The sequence below is a fragment of the Augochlora pura genome, chromosome 7 (genome assembly GCF_028453695.1).
Source record: "Augochlora pura isolate Apur16 chromosome 7, APUR_v2.2.1, whole genome shotgun sequence".
Taxonomy (NCBI): Eukaryota; Metazoa; Arthropoda; class Insecta; order Hymenoptera; family Halictidae; genus Augochlora; species Augochlora pura.
Genome location: NC_135778.1, coordinates 14,882,944 through 14,901,684, shown reverse-complemented (window position 1 = coordinate 14,901,684; position 18,741 = coordinate 14,882,944). Strand labels below are relative to the sequence as shown.

Below are 18,741 nucleotides of genomic sequence, written 5' to 3'. Positions count from 1 at the left end.
CCAATGACCGGTCGGTAAATCGTTGAACAATAAAGTGTGCGTTCTAAATTGCATACCAGCTGTTAGCTAAAAGTCCTAGGCTCAAAAATAGCCGGCTAGGCACGTGTCATAAGGAATGTCATAATGAATAATAAAGAATATCAGTGCTGGGCACTACGGGCGTACAGGTACAGATCGAACGGAGCGAGCGGGATACTCTACTTGCTCCTGGACAGAAACTGTGCCATCTTCACAGCAACGAGCAGCAGTAATTTCGGCACGCGACCTGCAAACTCGATACGTATAGACCCAAATAGACTCACCTTTGCTATCGGACAGCTGAACGAATTTAAAATCACGTAACCGTGCCATTTGTCCAAGCCGTAGTCACAGGTGTGTTATAGTTTCCTCTCGGCGCGTAAATACCGTCCGGCGACCGGCGTTGAATAGACTATTTTTGTAACCGCCACGAGACACGAAATGTGACGCAAACTACGTAACTTTTATAGACCGTCACTTTTTCCGCGCATACACCAGGTGTCCCAGTTCCTCCACGCGCGCCGGTTTTATCGCGGACAATTTCACACCGAGTATATGAACTGTGCCCGCCTCGTGGAAGTTGAAACATAGACCGCGCGTATAGCTTGACAGCCGTTGCTTGCCATGGTGTACACACAGGGACTCGGCGAAGTTTATCTGGTTCAATAATTTCGTTCCTGCTTCTTTCTACGGCGGCCATCGCGGCGCGCGATGAATAACGCGAGATCGCCGACGGCACGAATTAAACTTGTTAATTTTTTAAAATAAAGGTCGCTCCGTTCCGCCGTTGAAGCCTTGCCGGATTTTCCGCGCGGATTACTTCGTTCTTTCATGACGCGGACGAACGAGGGTTTTGGTTTAAAAATTAACGACCGACGATTTTTCTGCCTCGGTTCTTCTGTCCCGAATGATGACTCGCTACCCGGCCGTTTAAGAATTAATTTTTACCTCGTAATTATTCGACTCGACGTAACTTGCTTTCGTTCTTTGTTGTCGTACTGTGGATTCTCGTGCGGAATAGATATTGTTTGCACGAACTGTACGGAACAAGAGTTCGATAACAATGCGCTCCTTTGAATGGCTCCGGAAGAGGAATAGATCGGAACTGGTGTAACAAGATTCGTAAATTGTTCCGCGTTCGTTGTTCTGTATCAATGTCGGGCATCGATCGATTGAAATGTTTCATTTGATTAAGTGGTTAAGGAAAAGTTGTCGTTTGAAGTAATTCCTCGATGACTGTAATTGTCAATCGTAGATTAAAGGCTTTAATCGGAGATCGAAAGTTAGTTATAACTAACGATTAATACTATTAAGATAAACGTTAACCGTCGATAAATCTTTCGTCTGAGCTCCGTATTTTATTTATTCATTTTTCGTCACAAGTGCGTAAAATCAGCAGGCTATTTAACATTGAACTCACGCGTGACCACACCCAGCCATGTCAGAGTATAAAATATTTTAAAACTGTGATCTGTTTGGGGAGATGTTTGGGACACTGGAGCATCTCGTAAGAGATTGCAGGAAAACGGAAAGAGGAGTGACGATCGAGGTGGTAGTAAGCGGTAGAAAGAACGAGAAGGTGGAGGAATGGCTGGGCAAGGTAGGATAAAAAGAGAAAAGAAAGGACAAAGGAGAAGGCTCTATTAGGATTTTAGAGTAAGAAACGGTTTTTAGGCAGTAGGTATATGAGATAAGTGTGTGAATGAAAATGTATATAATGAATGAAAGGTTAAGATAGAATTGTAGAGTTAGGTTTGTGTAAATCAAGTCCTATTTCTTGGCCGTGAGGCTGAAAATAAATATATTATAGTATAAAATATTTTATAATTCGTATAAAATACGAAGTATAAATTAGAATTCCCTCAGAATATTTTCCACGGATGCTGTAATTGGGCTGGGGGTAAAGGTAAAAGGTAACTCGGCCAGCCTCGCCGTTTCACGCGAGAAAGAAGGGGAGAGTCTTGGCTCCGTGAATCAGCTTGCGCGCGGTTGAAAAAAAGTGGCGCAAAATCCTCGTCGCAAGGAGGATCCGAACAACTAACGGGTTGACCCAGCGCGACAAAAGCCGCTCCCGCTTTACTGCGGCCGCGAATCCCGAATATAAAGTCCTCGGGAGTAGAAACAAACAAGAGGGCTCCGGCCGGAGGGGGATCAAGGATAGTCGTGTTTAGTAGAACGGAAGTCTAGATTGTCCGAGCGTTGGTGTTCCAGCTGCAAGGAATACAATGGCCGGGTGCCCGTCCTTTAGCGAGAGAGAGTGTCAGAGGACGACGACGCGCAATCTATCATTCTCATTCACTGGCTATCCCCACTTGCGCGGAGACTATTCTCACGGCGGTGGTTCCTTCCGTTTCCTCCGATCTCGAGAGCGCGCACAGTTGACGGAAGGGATCAGGGCTTGACTTATCCGATAGACAGCTACGGCGTACAGCCGCTCGCACGGAAGAATTCGGATATTTTTCCGATTTTCGAGAAGTCGTCGATGTTTCGAGAACATTTTTAGGGGAATTATTTCCCTTGAACCCTTGCACTGTCACACGCTTCATGGTGTAACGATTAACGCTTATTACTTAATAATTACTGAAATTATCTAATAATTTTCCTGATAGGACCAGACAATTTTTGATTTCTGTATCGTTTTTATTTACCTTCGTTTCTACTTTCATGATGGAAGAATTTATTTTTACTTCGATGTAGGAGAAATTAATAATATTCATAAGTAAATTAATAATATTCATATATCTACTAAATGTAGAGCTTGCGTAAAATCTTCACCACGACTCTGACTCGTTGTTATAGTGCAACTGGTTAATATATGCGGGGTGGTCCGCCTAAATAAGGTCACCCAATGTTTTCTTCGCAGATGATTGTATAATTTTGTTGAAATATCGCGTAATTAATGTAAAAATAGATTCATGAAAATGGCATGTTTATCGGGTGAACAGTGTAATTCTGAACTACGATGACGACGCAACGTAGACCTGCGGATGGTTTTTAAATGTTCTGTGCCACGTGTACCATCGACGGCGTATATTAAAAAACTAATGAAAAATTTAAAATGTAAAAATACATAAAAGTAAAGAATTTTTATTACATATACGATAATTAATAATTATATACAATATATCAAGTTTTAGTAAAATATCAAATGGCCAGTGTGAAAAGTCGAGTAAAAACAACTCGGTAGACAACGGGTTATACACATATTGCATGCCTGCGCTGACGTGCACGACTACATCGTTTCGATAACCCTTTCAACTAATTATTAGCGCCCGCGCGTAGAAAATTACCAACTTACCACTGTACTAAATTTGGCAATTCCTGAACTAGCCCCTAGTTTTAGTTTATTAGCGAGTGATGGGGGACATTATAGCTTTAGTAACCTTAGTGTCCATACACAGTGTTACACAAGCACTCGTCGCCCTACTAAATTATTGGCGACATCTAAACCAGCCTACAGCGACAACGTCCTGAAACTACAAACTCGCTACCCGCGCTGTTCTTCCTCGCAGTCTTTTGCGCGGATACTGTAGCAATAAATATCCGACGAAGGGCGGGGCGCTTTCGAACCGCGGATGAAATTGAAGCACGTGTCTAGGAAATTCTGGACAGCGCGCTGTTTCTCGACACGCGAACAGACGGACGAATGGCCGAGCCAAGCTCGCGGGGCGTAGCTTTTCTATTTTCCAGCGTAAAGTGGGCTTCAAGTAGCCGGGCGGTCCCGCGTTTTCTTTTCCTCCACGCGGGCCGCCTCCGCGGAATAAAACTGCTGCCACCGAGAATTGATGTTTCCCGCTGCAAATTCGTCCTATTTTTCACCGCGAAACCACCCGCAGCACTTGTCTCGACGGACCCGGGTCCGCCGCTAACAAGGGATTTCAGCTTCCAACCCGGCTTCCCTCTGTCCCGCCTCCTCTTCCTCCTCCTCCTCCTCCTCCTCCTCTACCCCCTTCGCCGGCCGGTCTCTTTTCTCTCGGTTCTCTTGGTCTCATCCCTCGTTTCCTCTTCGTGCCACACCGAACGAAGCTCTCGTCTTCCAACGGCGCGCGAGATAAATCGCGCGTGGGCGACGCGCGTTGCTCGGGGATTTTTGTTGCTTCCTGCACGCAGGGGGAGAGACTCTCTCACGAGCGGGAGAGAGAGTCCCTCGTTTTTGTCGCGGACCGCTTCCGTTCTCGTTTCCACTGTTTCACAGCGACGCACACTGCGCTGATCCGTGTTTCCTTTCCCACGCGTTATTATTATTATTATTATTATTATTATTATTATTATTATTATTATTATTGTTGTTGTTGTTGTTGTTGTTTTATTTAACAAATGGACTGGCTGCAGTATTTAACACGTTTACGACCGGCTGAACACGAATGTATCATCGGTGGTTCAGAGACCGAAAGAAAACACTGATAAAGTTTTTAAATTAATAAGAAAAAGTCGTCGACAGACAATTGATTTTTATTCATAGAATGGTTGATCGTCGTTGAAATTTAAAGGAATTTTTAAGAAATGCAATGAGTAGAAAAGATGAATTCATGTGGTTATCGATAACCATTACAAATGATAGAAATAGTTTTTGGTTAAAAATAATTATCATCAATGTTTAGAATGTCAATTCGTTACAGATAACTACTGTAATTGACCAGAACTAATTTTATTTTGCTTACGATTTCGAAAAAAAGAAAATGTTGGAAACTTTCCTCACTTCTAGAAGGTCTTCATTATACTTAAATGAATATAGATTTGAATTTGTCTGCGACTAAACAGTATCCAGGTTATGCTATCATCGATGACATCATCAATGTCAGTATACTGACAACAAGCCTAGGAGACGCAGTCTAGGCCGGGATGTTTTATCTCCAGCCGCGTACATCGGTCTTTTGGTATGCGGTACGCGATTCTACAGAATGTTTCGCAGCGTAGTTAATTAGTCGAGAAGCGACGGAGGTTTTATTCGAGGTGTAACTCGCGAGGAATAAGCACCTGGCTTCCACGGATTAGGCCGGAGTAAGCTCGTTCAACTTGTTTCGGAACCGAGCGTGATCCTTTTTTGTAGGGTGACCGATGCGACGGTTAAATGGTATAAACATCGGGCTCATTTAATTTGCGATTTAAATTGTCGAAGCTTCCTTTGTATCGGCGCTTTGCGAAAAAAAAATTAACACCAAAATTAATACCAAAAAATTGAACAAATTAATACCAAATTTGAACTATATGTAGAGATTTTTAAGTAGCGATCGATTATTTTGGTTGATACATTGTTTTAAACGCAACACGAAGTAACCTTTTTTCATATAATATTATATTTATTACAATTGTGTAGTGGTAACATTTTCTTTAGGTATGTAAGTATTAATAAAGTGATGATATATGTTCAGTGATTTCAGTATTAATAAAACAGATTTTGATAATACTGTAAGGATTTCAAGCTTATACAAATTGTTTTCACAATTAGAGTTAAGCAAAAATAAAATACAATAGATTTATTTATTCCTACTTTTAGTTATTTATGTTTGAAACTTAATTTACCTGAAAAAATAATAGTACATGGCTATTATTTACCAGAAGAAAATATGTTAATAGAACAATTATTATACAATCGCATATAAGCAATATAAAATATCGAAAAAGGGACCATTGTATGGAACCAGTCGAGCTACAGCTTGTAAGACGAAATCTAATGGCAAATGTATATTTCACGCGTTGGAACACGTGGTGACAAATGGTCTCAACCAAAAAATATATACATAATTAATTCAAACATGAAAGAGTAATGCTTTTACGGCAAAAGCTTGTCAGCAGCGAGTGTCGCAGGTGTCTTCGTGTCAGCATTAATAATTCTAGCTAAACGTGAGCTATACTCCGCAGTAGGGCTTCCACCATCCCAACCAATAAATTTTTTAGTTTTAAGATACTTATTTAGGTAGGTTGAAATGTTCTTCTGGTAGTCTTTTTATTGTTGTGTCACTAATAGATCTCGTTTTTGCACTGACGTTAATTCGCAGATAAATTAAAGAGGTATAGTAATTAGGCGAATTCATTGCTTCCGATTGATGGATGAGTCTTTATGAGAAAAATACAATTTTCTTCTATATTCTTTATTTTTTATTTGTTAATCACCATCGAACAAAGTTTAATCGTTGTAACTTTGAAGAAAGTGACTCGGCAAGGGAATAACAATTATCTCCGAGTCATTGACACTTGTGACACTACATTCCTATTTTGTTTTGTAATAAATATTTAATTTTCCGTCATTTTCTGATTTTATACAGTAACTAAGAATAAAGTACAATGGTCGATTTATTTTGAATTAGAGAATCACATTTTTATGAACGTTTCATTTGTGGTCTATCATAACCCAAATACAATGGTTAGTTCTGTGAAAATCATTGTCCCAGTTAGGCGTTGATGCGCAAGCATGAAAATTTCATGTTACAAAAGTTATCTGCATTTAATCGATTTCCATCCGTGAATGAGATATCTCATGATGCAATATTGTTGTTCGAACGCTTTGAACGAGTTGTCCCGCATCTCTCTATCAATATTTGCATTTCATTCTCATTCGTAAAATACTTTACACAAAGTAAAATTAAATTCTAGAATTTTCAGGGCTATCAATGTTACTCGTCCATTAGTAATTAATGGTTATTTCCGTAATTTAGTAATTGCACAATTACTAATTGCACGCAATAATTAAATGTGGAATCTATATTATATAATATATTATGTAATATACTATCACAAAAGACTGATCATCATAAATATAATATCATATACGAGCAAATCGTCATAAATATAATATCATTTAAATCGTCATAAAGATCGTCGGCTCTATTGTCATGAAAATAATCCGATCCAAGTCACCTACGCAAACCCTTCCTTCCTTTTCCTTTGTCTTCCTTTTTCTCCATCCATTTCTTCACTGAACCACCACCACCAGACCACGCGGCAGGAAGTTCGTATTCACTATTGGCTCGCGAGAAGTCGGATTTCTCTTGCGTCGAGTACTCCAGGTAGGTAGACACGGGTGCGTCGATGGTTCTTGTTAGCGTAGATAAAGAGCTGACGCGTTTCGAAAGACCGACACCGGGCAACCGTGTGATTCCCGTTGACGGTACGACGCTGGAAAAGTTCCACCCCTTTTGCCGTTGTTACGAGAGCAATAACTCCCTCTTGGCAGCTGCTGCGGCGACAAGTGTTACGAATGTCCTCTTCAGAAAGCACCCTCGCTTTCGCCGCCCGTTCTCTCTGGCCCGGACTTTGCGTTACAGATTCGAAATTAAAGGAGAAATATGTGCGGTTTGCCCTCCGATATATATTTCCTGGGAGCCGGGAATCCGGGAACAATTTCGCAGGGACCGTGCGGAAACGCTGTGTTCAGTTTAAAGAGCTGAATGAAATTGCTCCCTTCCGTATTAAATCCGTCCGGACTGAATATTTCGGCCGTTTCTAATCTATCCGAACGGTTTTCGTTGAACTATTTATTATTACTTATTACTGATATAACTATTTCTTATTATTTATTACTGATATAACTATTTCTTATTATCTATTACTGATATAACTATTTCTTATTATCTATTACTGATATAACTATTTCTTATTATTTATCACTGATATAACTATTTCTTATTATTTATTACTGATATAACTATTTATTATTATTTATTACTGATGTAACTATTTATTTGTTATTATTTATAACTAGACCGTGGACTTCAGCGGATTTACGAATTATTTAGAATCAACGAAAGCTTAAGATCACAATAAGATACGTTTAGAAGAATAAATTGCCTTTTTGTCAAATATTAATTGTGGAATGATAAATCAGCTGGCTACGAATTTTTTACGTAGATACTGTAGCCGTTATTGCGCGATTTTGATTACGAAACAAGAACCGTTTTATGTTGCACACCGTTCCAGAAAAATGCGCCCAACGAAAAAGCCCTGTTTGTAATCCGCGGTATAAAAGTTTAAATTGAAACGTAATATCATTTTTATATGGAAAAATACAATTCTATTGACTTTCTGCGATAGTCGGCCGTGCGTTATTTATTTATTTTTTTCCAAAGAATTCTTCTCGCATATCTGTTCCCGATACATTGTGGAAAATTGTTTCGTTGTGCCTCTCTGTAAATTTTCATCCACACCGTTGAAGCGATTTCGAGATTTATGCACAACGTTTTGGAAAACCGTGGCTCGCGGAAAATTGCGTTTAGAGTTCACCGCGCTGTTTTATCGTACGTGTTTATATTCAGATATGTTACTGTTATATATAAATATAGATATCATAGATATTTAGATATATAGTTATATAGATATGTAGATATATGAATATAAAAGTTTATAGAATAAAAAGTTTATTGCAAAATTTTACATGCATCCCTTGATTCCAACAGATTTTTCTTATAAGTAATGAGGGTACGAATACTTATGGGACTGACTGTATATAATAGATATAATCATGGTTCTAAATTGAAACATTTACTCACTGTTAAATTGATATCTCATCTCTTACTATTTCATCGAAAGTGATGCAGAAAGACTTGTAAAGGAATCACTTTTGAACAATGCATTGACAAATTTACGCGTGGCCGTCATAACGTAGAATTCAACGAAACCAGCAACGACTCCTGAATTTTACTATGCATTTCTTATAATTAAAATATGAGATAAAGGCGAATGCGATTCAACTCACGGGTCAGAATGCCCTGCGACGTGGTCAGAGATGCATAAATACTCAGAAACAGGCCATCGTTCTTTCAACGATGGAATTAAGAGCGAGTCGATGTCCAAGAATTTATAGGCCGGCACGGAACACCGCGGCGTAACGCACGCTCGCGCGCGCACCTGTACGCCGACCGGATGGAAACAAAGTTTCCAACAGGTAGGGTAAGACGCGGGACTTGTGCCGATGTGTTCCCGAAGTTCCATGATAACATGGCCCCCGTCTACTAAGTCCTTCGTACGTCTCGGGCTCTCCTCGGATAGTCTCCGAACTAGTCGAGCAACTTGAGTTACATGCTAAATACGTAATAACAATGCTCTCGCATAAAGCCTGTCTACGCCCGTCGCCCATTGCCGACCCAGCCCGGCGAACACCGCGCCCCGCAGCAGCCGTTAGATTATGCTAATCAAGAAGGAAATCCCGGTGGCGAGAGAAAACAAAACGCATGAGCACCGCTTAAAATTCACCTCGGCTTTTATTCTTTAAGGGGTTTAAGGGGGTGACGCGGAGTCATACGTGACCGGTGTCGTAAACCGATATTTTTCTGCGGTGTACACGGCAAGGAAGTAACATACATTCTCCCGCGCGCACACATGCCCAACCAGCGAATTACAGTTCTCGATTTTCGTGCGAAATTCTTGCTGGGTCCGGACCATCGTTTCGTAATACTTTAGCCATCCGCGGTTTTCTCGTAGTCCTTTCGAAATCGAAGATCGATAGTTTGGAGTTTCTTCACCAGTTAGCTGTCTTCGGTGAGTATACTTGCCATAAGCAGCTAACTAGTTGAAAAGCATATATGTATAGGGTGTATTATTTGAGATTTAGGTTACATTACATTTATTTAGTAAATTAGTTGGGATTGTAAAAAGAGTCGTAGACACGTGATTTAAAAAAGCTTTAAAATGATATATATGAATCATATATAATCATATTAATCGTATATAATAATATTAATCATTTATAATAATATGATTTATAAAAGCAAGGTTATTTTAAGTTCGTCTCGCTCTTTCTTATAGTAAATCTATACCTTTTGCTTCGAAATCATATTCTACGAAAAAGAATCTACGATTTGTATTTGAAATGTTTTGTTGTAAGTTCAGTATTTTTTAAGATATTTAAATAACATTGTCACTGTCTTCTAGAAGAGATTGTAACTGGTAACAGATTGAAGAGTGTCCGCAAACTTTTTCTGCTGAATGTACATATTATATGACGTAGAAGAATATAGTTCCAACAGCTTCACTGTAACTATCTTTCTATGAAACTGTTGTTGTTTAAATTGTAGTTTTTATTTTGTCCGAAAGGTAGGTGAATAAACTGTAATTCACGTAGAAGAAGCATGAGAACGTGAACCGTTTCCAGAAAACATGTTCTCTTGAAGTCGTAGAAGTTTCATAAGTCTCCTAAGTTTCGTAAGAAGTTTTTACTACTTAAAAAAAGCAATGAAACCGCTATATAGGAAATGACAAGACTCCGCGAAAATGTTAGTAAATGTGGAAATATGTTAGAGTTTTCTCAAGTTTACTCTGTCTTGATAGTCTGCCGAATTGAGACGATAACAAGTGCCGATTGACAATTGTTTTGTAAGAAATAATTCGGTTGGCATGTTGCTCTTTTTATAGTTTGTTTGCCACGCCGACAGCATCGTTTCGCACAAAAAATTGAACACAATTAAATTTTACAGAATTTAATTTGTAATAGTTAACTTAAGTTTTCATATATTTCATTGAAGTGTACAGAAAAATTAACGAGCGAGGAATTTACTAGAAAGAGAACTTCAATAAATATGTTGAACAGGGTTGATAAATAAAATGATAAATGATTCCAAGCCTTGTGAGATATTTTTGTCAAAATTAACCCTCGTTCTTTATCTAACTGGAGTTTTCTAATAGTTCTCTGAAAAACAAAGACTAACAGAATTTTAGAATTTCTTAAAAACTTGCAAAAATATAATAATCCTATCCGTGATCCATCAAAAGATTTAGCTTTAATATAACAAGTACTTTTAAAATTATTATGTAAAAGATAACGTTGGAGCTCCCGTTAGAATAAAACAATATTCCATGTATCATAGTCAAGTCCTGTCGGGGTTCGGGTATGGTTTTCGCCTATGGCTAAAAAATATATAGCGTTCCCGGAAGTAAGCTGATATATCCGTTCTATTCAGAGTGGGAATTCGCTCGATGCATCGTGGAAAAAAAAAATTTCAGTCGTCTGCGAACGAAATGCAGTGTCAACAGTTGCGAATTTTAATATCAAGAACTAGAATAGCTGAAATATTGGGCGGGGCGAAGTCGGTTTCGATTTTTTTTTTGCCAGCTATCCATCTGGAAAACCGAAATTACTTTTGCAACACAACTCAATAGATTGAAAAATAGAAAAACGTTTTTCAATATTTCAAACAACGACGGGTTCTAGTTATTACGGTAGAGAAGGATATTACGTCAGCCAGTTGGAAATATGTATTTTACGAAAAAAACGCGTTTATTGTTTCACGTGAAACGAATATCGTGGAAATCTAAAAATAAAATGCAAAATATCTTACCTATTTTTACGAAACCAATTCTTTCGATATTGTTTGACAAAAAGTTCAGTAATAATAAAATTAACCCTTTGCACTCTGAGGCACCACTGTAATTGTTACATCACGTTCCAAAATAATATTTCTGTTACAAAAACTTACATTTAAAAAATTATTAAAAGTATAATTGTTTTTATACGATTTACAAGATTCAATTTCAATTGAGCATAACCTCTTTACCTTATAAAATGGAAATGCTACACGTCAGAAATGTTACTTTAGAATTACAGTTAAAATGGCTTCGAGTGCAAAGAGTTAAAGAAAATTGGACCCTGCATCCGTCAGGCAAGAATAGAAATGCAATAAGAAATCGATAGTGCTCATTTTCAACTATTTCCTTCGACCATCTTTTATCCTATATTTATCAAAGCCTTTCGTTTCTCATGCCATATTCTTTCCATAGATTCTCTTTTATTTACTTATTTACATTAAAATCATATTCACGAACTTTTACAGTCTAAAGATAATTACGTAACCCAGCGGCACTAATCACATCGTCGAAATATCCCAAGCATTTCGAGTTGCATCCATCAGTTTCAAACTCGACCGAGCCAAAAGTATCCCGGAAACGCGAGAATAGTTGCAAAATTTTAATTAGTCGTCAAAGGGAAAAAATGCCATTTGTTCCATCGCCGAGCGTGGAATAATTTTCTAAATTAACGGGACGCTTGAAAAATCTTTTCATTAATAAGGAACAAAGAGGGAACGAGGCGCGGAGAATTTCAGCCGGCTGCTGGAATATCGAACTAACAAGCTGAAGAATGTCCAACGAAGCCTTACATGCTATTACCAACACTTCCATATTTCTTGTTGCGCATAAAATAGACTAGGTAACTGGAACCGCAGCCATAACTCAGCCAGAACTACGAGCATTAACTGTTTCAAGCTGTTAGCCCAGCGGATTTACTTATCACATTTATTTATACCTTTCAAACACGATTAACGCTAGATTTACCGGCAATTTATGTATACATATTTCTACCAAGAGAAATAAATCAGAATAACTGGTCTTTAGAAAAAGTGATTAGTGCGGTTTCGAGTCTTTATTTACTTTTAAAAAATGACTAAGGAAGTTGAATAATATTAATTGTAATACAAAAACAGATTTATAGACATTATCAATCAATCAAACGCTTAATTGTTCGCAGAAACTTCGAGCGTCGAGTTCGCACTTATAAATAGCCAAGCGTCCGGGACCCAGGAAGCATATGTGGGGTCCAAAACCCTAAGTACATGTACAATTCCAAGGGCCGCTATCGTACTGCATCAGTATCACGTTTTTCCCGGAGTCATATATACTATTCCGAAAAAACGTTGCAGTTCCTATCAATTGTTCTAGCTGCTCCAATGTCATTTCAACACATAGAAACATGTATCAGTAATTGTAACTAGTAGCGGTACAAGTGTCAATAACAAAAAATATATTTATTACGAATACATATAAAATAAAAATCCCACATTTCTCCATTTCCACATTCCACGTATCTACATTCGCACATTCCTTCATTCCACATTCCTAACTCCTACAATCCTACATTACACATTCCTCAATCCTACATCCCTGCGTTCCACATTCCTACATTCCTACATTCCAGTTTCCAACATTCCGCATTGAACATTCCTAACTCCTACATTCCTACACTCCACATTCCACAATCCTACATTCCTGCGTTCCACGTTCCTCCATTCCCACATTCCCAGATTCCTACATCCGACATTCCCATTTTTTTACATTTCTACATTCCTAATTCCCACATACCTATATTCCTATATTCCTACATCCCACATTCCACATTTCCATTTTCCTACATTCCCACATTCCACATTCTACATTCCACGTTCCCTCATTCCCACATTGCCACATTCCTAATTCCTACATTCCACATCTTTACATTCCTATATTCCTACATCCCACATTCAACATTCCCATTTTCCCACATTCCTACATTCCTAATTCCCTCATTCCACATTCCCAGATTCCTAATACCCACATTCCACATTCCCAGTTTCCTACATTCCACGTTCCTTCATTCCCACATTCCTACATTCCTGATTCCTACATTCCACATTACCAGATTCCTAATTCCTACATTCCTGATTCCTACATTCCACATTACCAGATTCCTAATTCCTACATTCCTGATTCCTACATTCCACATTACCAGATTCCTAATTCCTACATTCCACATTCCAACATTCCTGCATTTCCAAATTCCAACATTCCTGCATTTACACATTCCAACATTCGACATTCCTATATTAATACAATTCCACATATCAATGTTTCTACATTTCTACAATTCAACGATTTAACAAATCTACAATTCTACAATTCTATAATTCTACAATTTCACAATTCTGTAATTCTACAATTGTAGAATTCTACAATTCTACATGAACTCGAACTCGAACTTCAACTCGAACATCAACTCGAACTTCAACAACGAACTTGAACTCGAACTTGAACTTCAACTCGAACTTGAACTTCACTCGAACATCACTCGAACATCACTCGAACATCACTCGAACATCACTCGAACATCACTTGAACATCACTTGAACTTCACTTGAACTACAACTTCCGCGATATGGCATGTGGGGCATTTGATATGGAATATGGGATCCGGGATATGTGATATGGAATATGAGATATGGGATCCGGGATGTGGGACCCGTGATATGGGATCCGGAATATGGGATATGGGATCCTGGATATGGGATCCGGGATATGGGTTCCGGGATATGGGATCCGGGATATGGGATCCGGGATATGGGATATGGGATATTGGATCCGGGATATGGAATATGGGATCCGGGATATGGGATATGGGATATTGGATCCGGGATATGGAATATGGGATCCGGGATATGAAATATGGGATCCGGGATATGGGATATGGGACATGGGATATGGGATCCGGGATATCGGATATGGGATCCGGGATATGGTATATGAGATTCGGGATATGGTATATGAGATTCGGGATATGGGATGTGGGATATGGGATCCGGGATATCGGATATGGGATATTGGTTCTGGGATATCGGATATGGGATCCGGAATATGGGATATGGGATACGGGATCCCGGATATGAGATATGGGATATGGCATCCCAGATTCCATATTCTATATTCTGTATTCTGTAATATTATTTTTCCATTACATTGTAATGAAAGATATAGAAAGTGTATATCTCTCTTCAATTTTCAGCACCATCATCATATCAAAAGCTTCTTGAAAATCCTTCATTTTCGCGATCCGTCGTATTACACATTAGAACGTACTTTTCGAATTATGCGCGTTCGTGTTTTGTTGAGTTGTTCACCTCACGCAACAACATAAACATATTAGTTACGCATTACCTTCTAATGTCAATACGACAGATCGCGAAAATGAACGAATTTTAAGAATCTTTTGATATGTCCATGGTGCTGGAAATTGAAGTGGAAGTTGGAAGTTGGAATTTGGAATTTGGAAGTTGGAAGTTTGTAGTTGGAAGTTTGATGTTTCAAATTTGAAGTTTGAAGTTGAAATTCAGATTGTAGTTGAAATTGAATTTGAAATTGAAATTGAAATTTGTTGTTGCGTGAGGTGAACAACTCAACAAAACACGAATGAACATCATTTCGAGCATGTCCTGTAGGTAGAATCGTACCAAGATTAGTGGATCCTGTGAAAGTGATTGTTGACGTTTGTGTGATCGTAGATCTATAAACATTGTAATTTTTGCACGTGGTGTGCCGACTAAGTAATTTGACTAAGCAGAGACTAGGTTCTAGTTGATCGGTTATTTGAGAGTCATCAAATTTGTACACGGTTCGAAGCTTTTATACTAGCTGGTAGTTCTAGGAGGCAACCAATGAAACTTCAGGAAGATTCCTATTGGTGCCCTGTTAGATGCGATTTTCGTGGTGAAAATGAGCTCCGATATTTTACCCAAAAAAGGAAAAATCCGTCCTGGCGGTACCGATGGTCGAAAAAACGCGGAGCTGTGATTTTATGACCGGGCGAAAGTCCGGTCAGCAGCCCTCATTTGGCGCTCGGGTTGCCGGCAATGGTTTAATACCTTAAAACTTAATCGCTAAGTTGCTGGCAATCTGTCAAACTAATACTATGGATGTACATAAAACCTAACAGTGATTATCTCGATATTTTTCGGTTTTTCAACTATTTTCGTACTTTGCGCGACTAGAATGACCTTGAGTTATAGGTCGCTGGATTCGTCTTAAAATCGGCAATATTATTATCGAAAAACAAATACATAGTTCCATTTCAAAAAACATCGTTCACCTTCAACTCTCGAAAGATATGATGTTTAAAAAAAATGCATATCCACCACAACATGTGCCCCTTCGAACCAAACAATTTGTTCCTCAAGCATTTTCGCGTATCATTAACGATAATGGAGATATTGCTTTGCAACACTTTATTTGCCCCACCCTGTATACAACTATACGGAAAGAAATATATATTAAGGAAAATGGTAATTTAGTTATGAAAAACTTTATTTGCGCAAACTCCAGCCGTGACTAAGAGATTAATCATTTGTTACGTAGGTGTTTACTAGACTTCTCTCCATCAATTACTGTACCCGATAATTACGCCGAAGCCATACTTACCGGCAATAAATAAGTGCGAAAATTATAAGATCGCATGGGCACCGAGATGAAGAATGTTCCACAAAGTCTGATATGTTAGCGATAACACCTTCCCCCACCATTTTTCCCGGAACGGATGAGATAGGTAACTGGACAACTCTGTCAAGAGCGCGTAGATTTACTGCTCCGAAGTATTCACAATCTCGATTTATCTGTATCCAAATTTATATCCTTTGGATGTAGTTAATCATCAATCTTTCTACGCTCGTTCATCGGAACAATCTCTTCTACGTCTTTTATTTAACGTTTCCAGATCGCTGATATACAGTGCAAGATGAATGGTGGTGGAAAGATGTTCTCCAAGTGTAACAGCTCAAGTCGATTTATCTTTAGGATAAATTTATAATTAAATATAAAAATTAACTTTAATTTTTTAATACGATTCAGTTTGAGTAATTGCACCCGTTTATTTGTTATTTGAGTATAAATTGACCATAATGGGTTTGTTGGCCTATGAAAAGTCATTAAACGTTGATTGAAAACATCTTGAATAAACTGTGAAATTTTTGCCTTATAATTTTTTCTTTTATTCACTCGTGAAGCATTATTTCAAAATTATGTCAAGCTTACACCTTCTAAATATTTAATATGTTTATAACTCGTTAAGAACGCAATATAATAAGAAAAGAAAATTAAATAACCATGACAAATTTTCGAAGCCTCGAGCAAACTACTTTCGTTTTATATTTCGTACCTAGTTTTTCACGTAAAACTTTACTGCTTCCTGAATTATTAGCTATAAAAATTGCAGAAAATTCTTTTTACGTTCGGTTTTATACATTCAACGTATAGGCAGACTACTCGCGAGCGAACTGTACGCGCTTATGCAAATTTGTATTTTTGTAGACCCCCCTGTTACGACGAAAATTGGTCGGAATTGTAATTGCTTCGTTAAAATTTTCATTAAGTTGATAATGGAATAAACAGGAGCTGAAATGTTGCACAAAATTTTTATATGTTGCTTTTTATCGAACGTTGCACGCGAGGAAGACTGTAACGCGTAATAAATCGTAAAATGGTTAATATTTTCTGATCGATACACCTGGCTATACAACCTTATGTACATATGACTTCGTAATACCAATACCAATTTCGCAATATCAATTTCGGTGTTTCTTTATTAAATAACTAAGCACCACATATCTGTTTTAACAAAAATCTGTTATCGTTGTGAAACGTTTGAAATTTTGCCATCGTGTTGCGAACGAATCCTTTATTAATACATATAATTTTAGACATTACATTATTCGAATGTGTACAGATTTTACTAATTTCATTTTATTTTCTTAATTGTTAAGATGACATGTAAAATTGCAAGTTCAATTTCAATTCTCCAAATTTCTTTTGCAGTTCTCATCAAGTTAATGAATTCATTGAATTTTCGAAATGAATTGAAGTAATCTTAGTTCCTTTTAATTTGAATATTAATACTCGTCGCAACTGCAAAATTATTTTGAAAATCGTTAATAAATGCAATATCATATGGGTCCTGAAAAAAAGCTGCAAAACGTTTGCACGAATTTGAGCCATCTCAACGTTCGTGCTTGTTTATGAAATATGTAAGATGTTTCATTTTATACGAGCTCAATTCCAGTGTTGGATTCAGATCAAATAAAAGAGTTTAAACAAATGATTTTTGCCTCGGTTAACCATGGCAGAACGTTCTTTATCGCAGGGACGCACCGAGTTCAGCGAATAGATTAAGATATATCGTCGCGACCGAGAAACATTTCTTTGTCTGTAAAAGTTTCACTGCTCATGAGTAATTATGCGAAGAAACGAGTTTCTGTCGTTCGCTCCGCTCCCTCTGCTTTCCAATTCTCTCCCTTTTCTTCCGTTCTCTCTTCCTTTTCTCTCTCACTCTCTCCCTCTTCCCCTCTTTTTCTCCCCCTCTCTATTTTTCTCCCTTTATACCTGTCTCCATTTCCTTCTGGCTTTTTCTCGTTCTCCATTGCCGTCTGCAGCTAAAGTGTAACGAAATTCAGCAATAAAACGAGCCAACGCCGGTTGTTAAGATAATGCCATGGCCCTGGTACTGTCTGGAACGCAGAAGCCCCGGAATAAAAATATAATGGCTTTCGTAAAGCTGGATTTCACGGCGATTCGTGCATAACTCACGATCTAGGGAGCCGGCCGTATCTTGTTTCAGACCCGCTCTAAATTCCTCGCGACATATTTGCCGACATTCTTTGCATCCAGGCTCTCTAACACGTCTCGATACAAGTCGGAGCGTTCAGATTTCAATGGTCGATTAGACATTGTATTTGCTAGGTGTCATAACCTCGGGGGAACATTCTTTCGAATAAACAAATTGTGTACTTAACCCTTAATGTGGTCTCTTGCAATCTACTTAAAGATGTAGAAGAGAAGGTTTTGCTTCTTCGTAATAAAGAGAGAAGTATTGGTAAATAAATTGCTAATATGAGACCCAGTTTGGTTTTTCCAGGGAATTTATTCTTTCTGACGTTTGTCATACGTTAGACATATGATAATTTCGCTGTGTTCCCGAACAATTATTCAAGAGCTAGGTGTTTTACGCATTCATGGTATAAGGATATTTACAAAATTTAATGATGTGAAAAGTTGTAATAAAATTGTATACGATTTTAAATCTGTTTTATTTCTTTGAAATATAGCAAGCTTAACTTCTATTTAATTATAGTTTCGATCGGTTCGTTGTTTAATATCCTCTGCAACGTAATAACCATAAAACGATAAACGACGAAAATGACAAAATCGATTGTATCTAAAGAAGAA

At 38.1% G+C, this 18,741-nt stretch overlaps 2 protein-coding genes across 7 annotated transcripts in view; one reads left to right on the top strand and one right to left on the bottom strand.

Moving 5' to 3' along the window:
* The window catches only part of LOC144473563 (dystrophin, isoforms A/C/F/G/H), an 856,126-nt gene that overhangs the window by 126,300 nt on the left and 711,085 nt on the right, over window positions 1–18,741 (top strand). The gene's annotated exons all lie outside the window — the stretch shown is intronic.
* Window positions 13,352–14,575, bottom strand: LOC144473310 (uncharacterized). The gene is made up of 3 exons (XM_078187081.1): window positions 14,540–14,575; window positions 13,901–14,466; window positions 13,352–13,547 (listed from the first exon to the last, which is right to left on the bottom strand). Exons 1-3 carry the CDS (start codon window positions 14,573–14,575, stop codon window positions 13,352–13,354), a joined length of 798 nt encoding a protein of 265 aa, XP_078043207.1.

Bases quoted from the DNA above. Each gene is read 5' to 3' on its own strand.
- LOC144473310 (XM_078187081.1), bottom strand. From the start codon at position 14,575: ATGAAGGATTTTCAAGAAGCTTTTGATATGATGATG. The intron at 14,467-14,539 runs GTGCTGAAAATT...ATAATATTACAG, and splicing joins AAGCTTTTGATATGATGATG to AATACAGAATATAGAATATG. The intron at 13,548-13,900 runs GTAGTTCAAGTG...GTGTAAATGCAG, and splicing joins CATGCCATATCGCGGAAGTT to GAATGTTGGAATTTGGAAAT.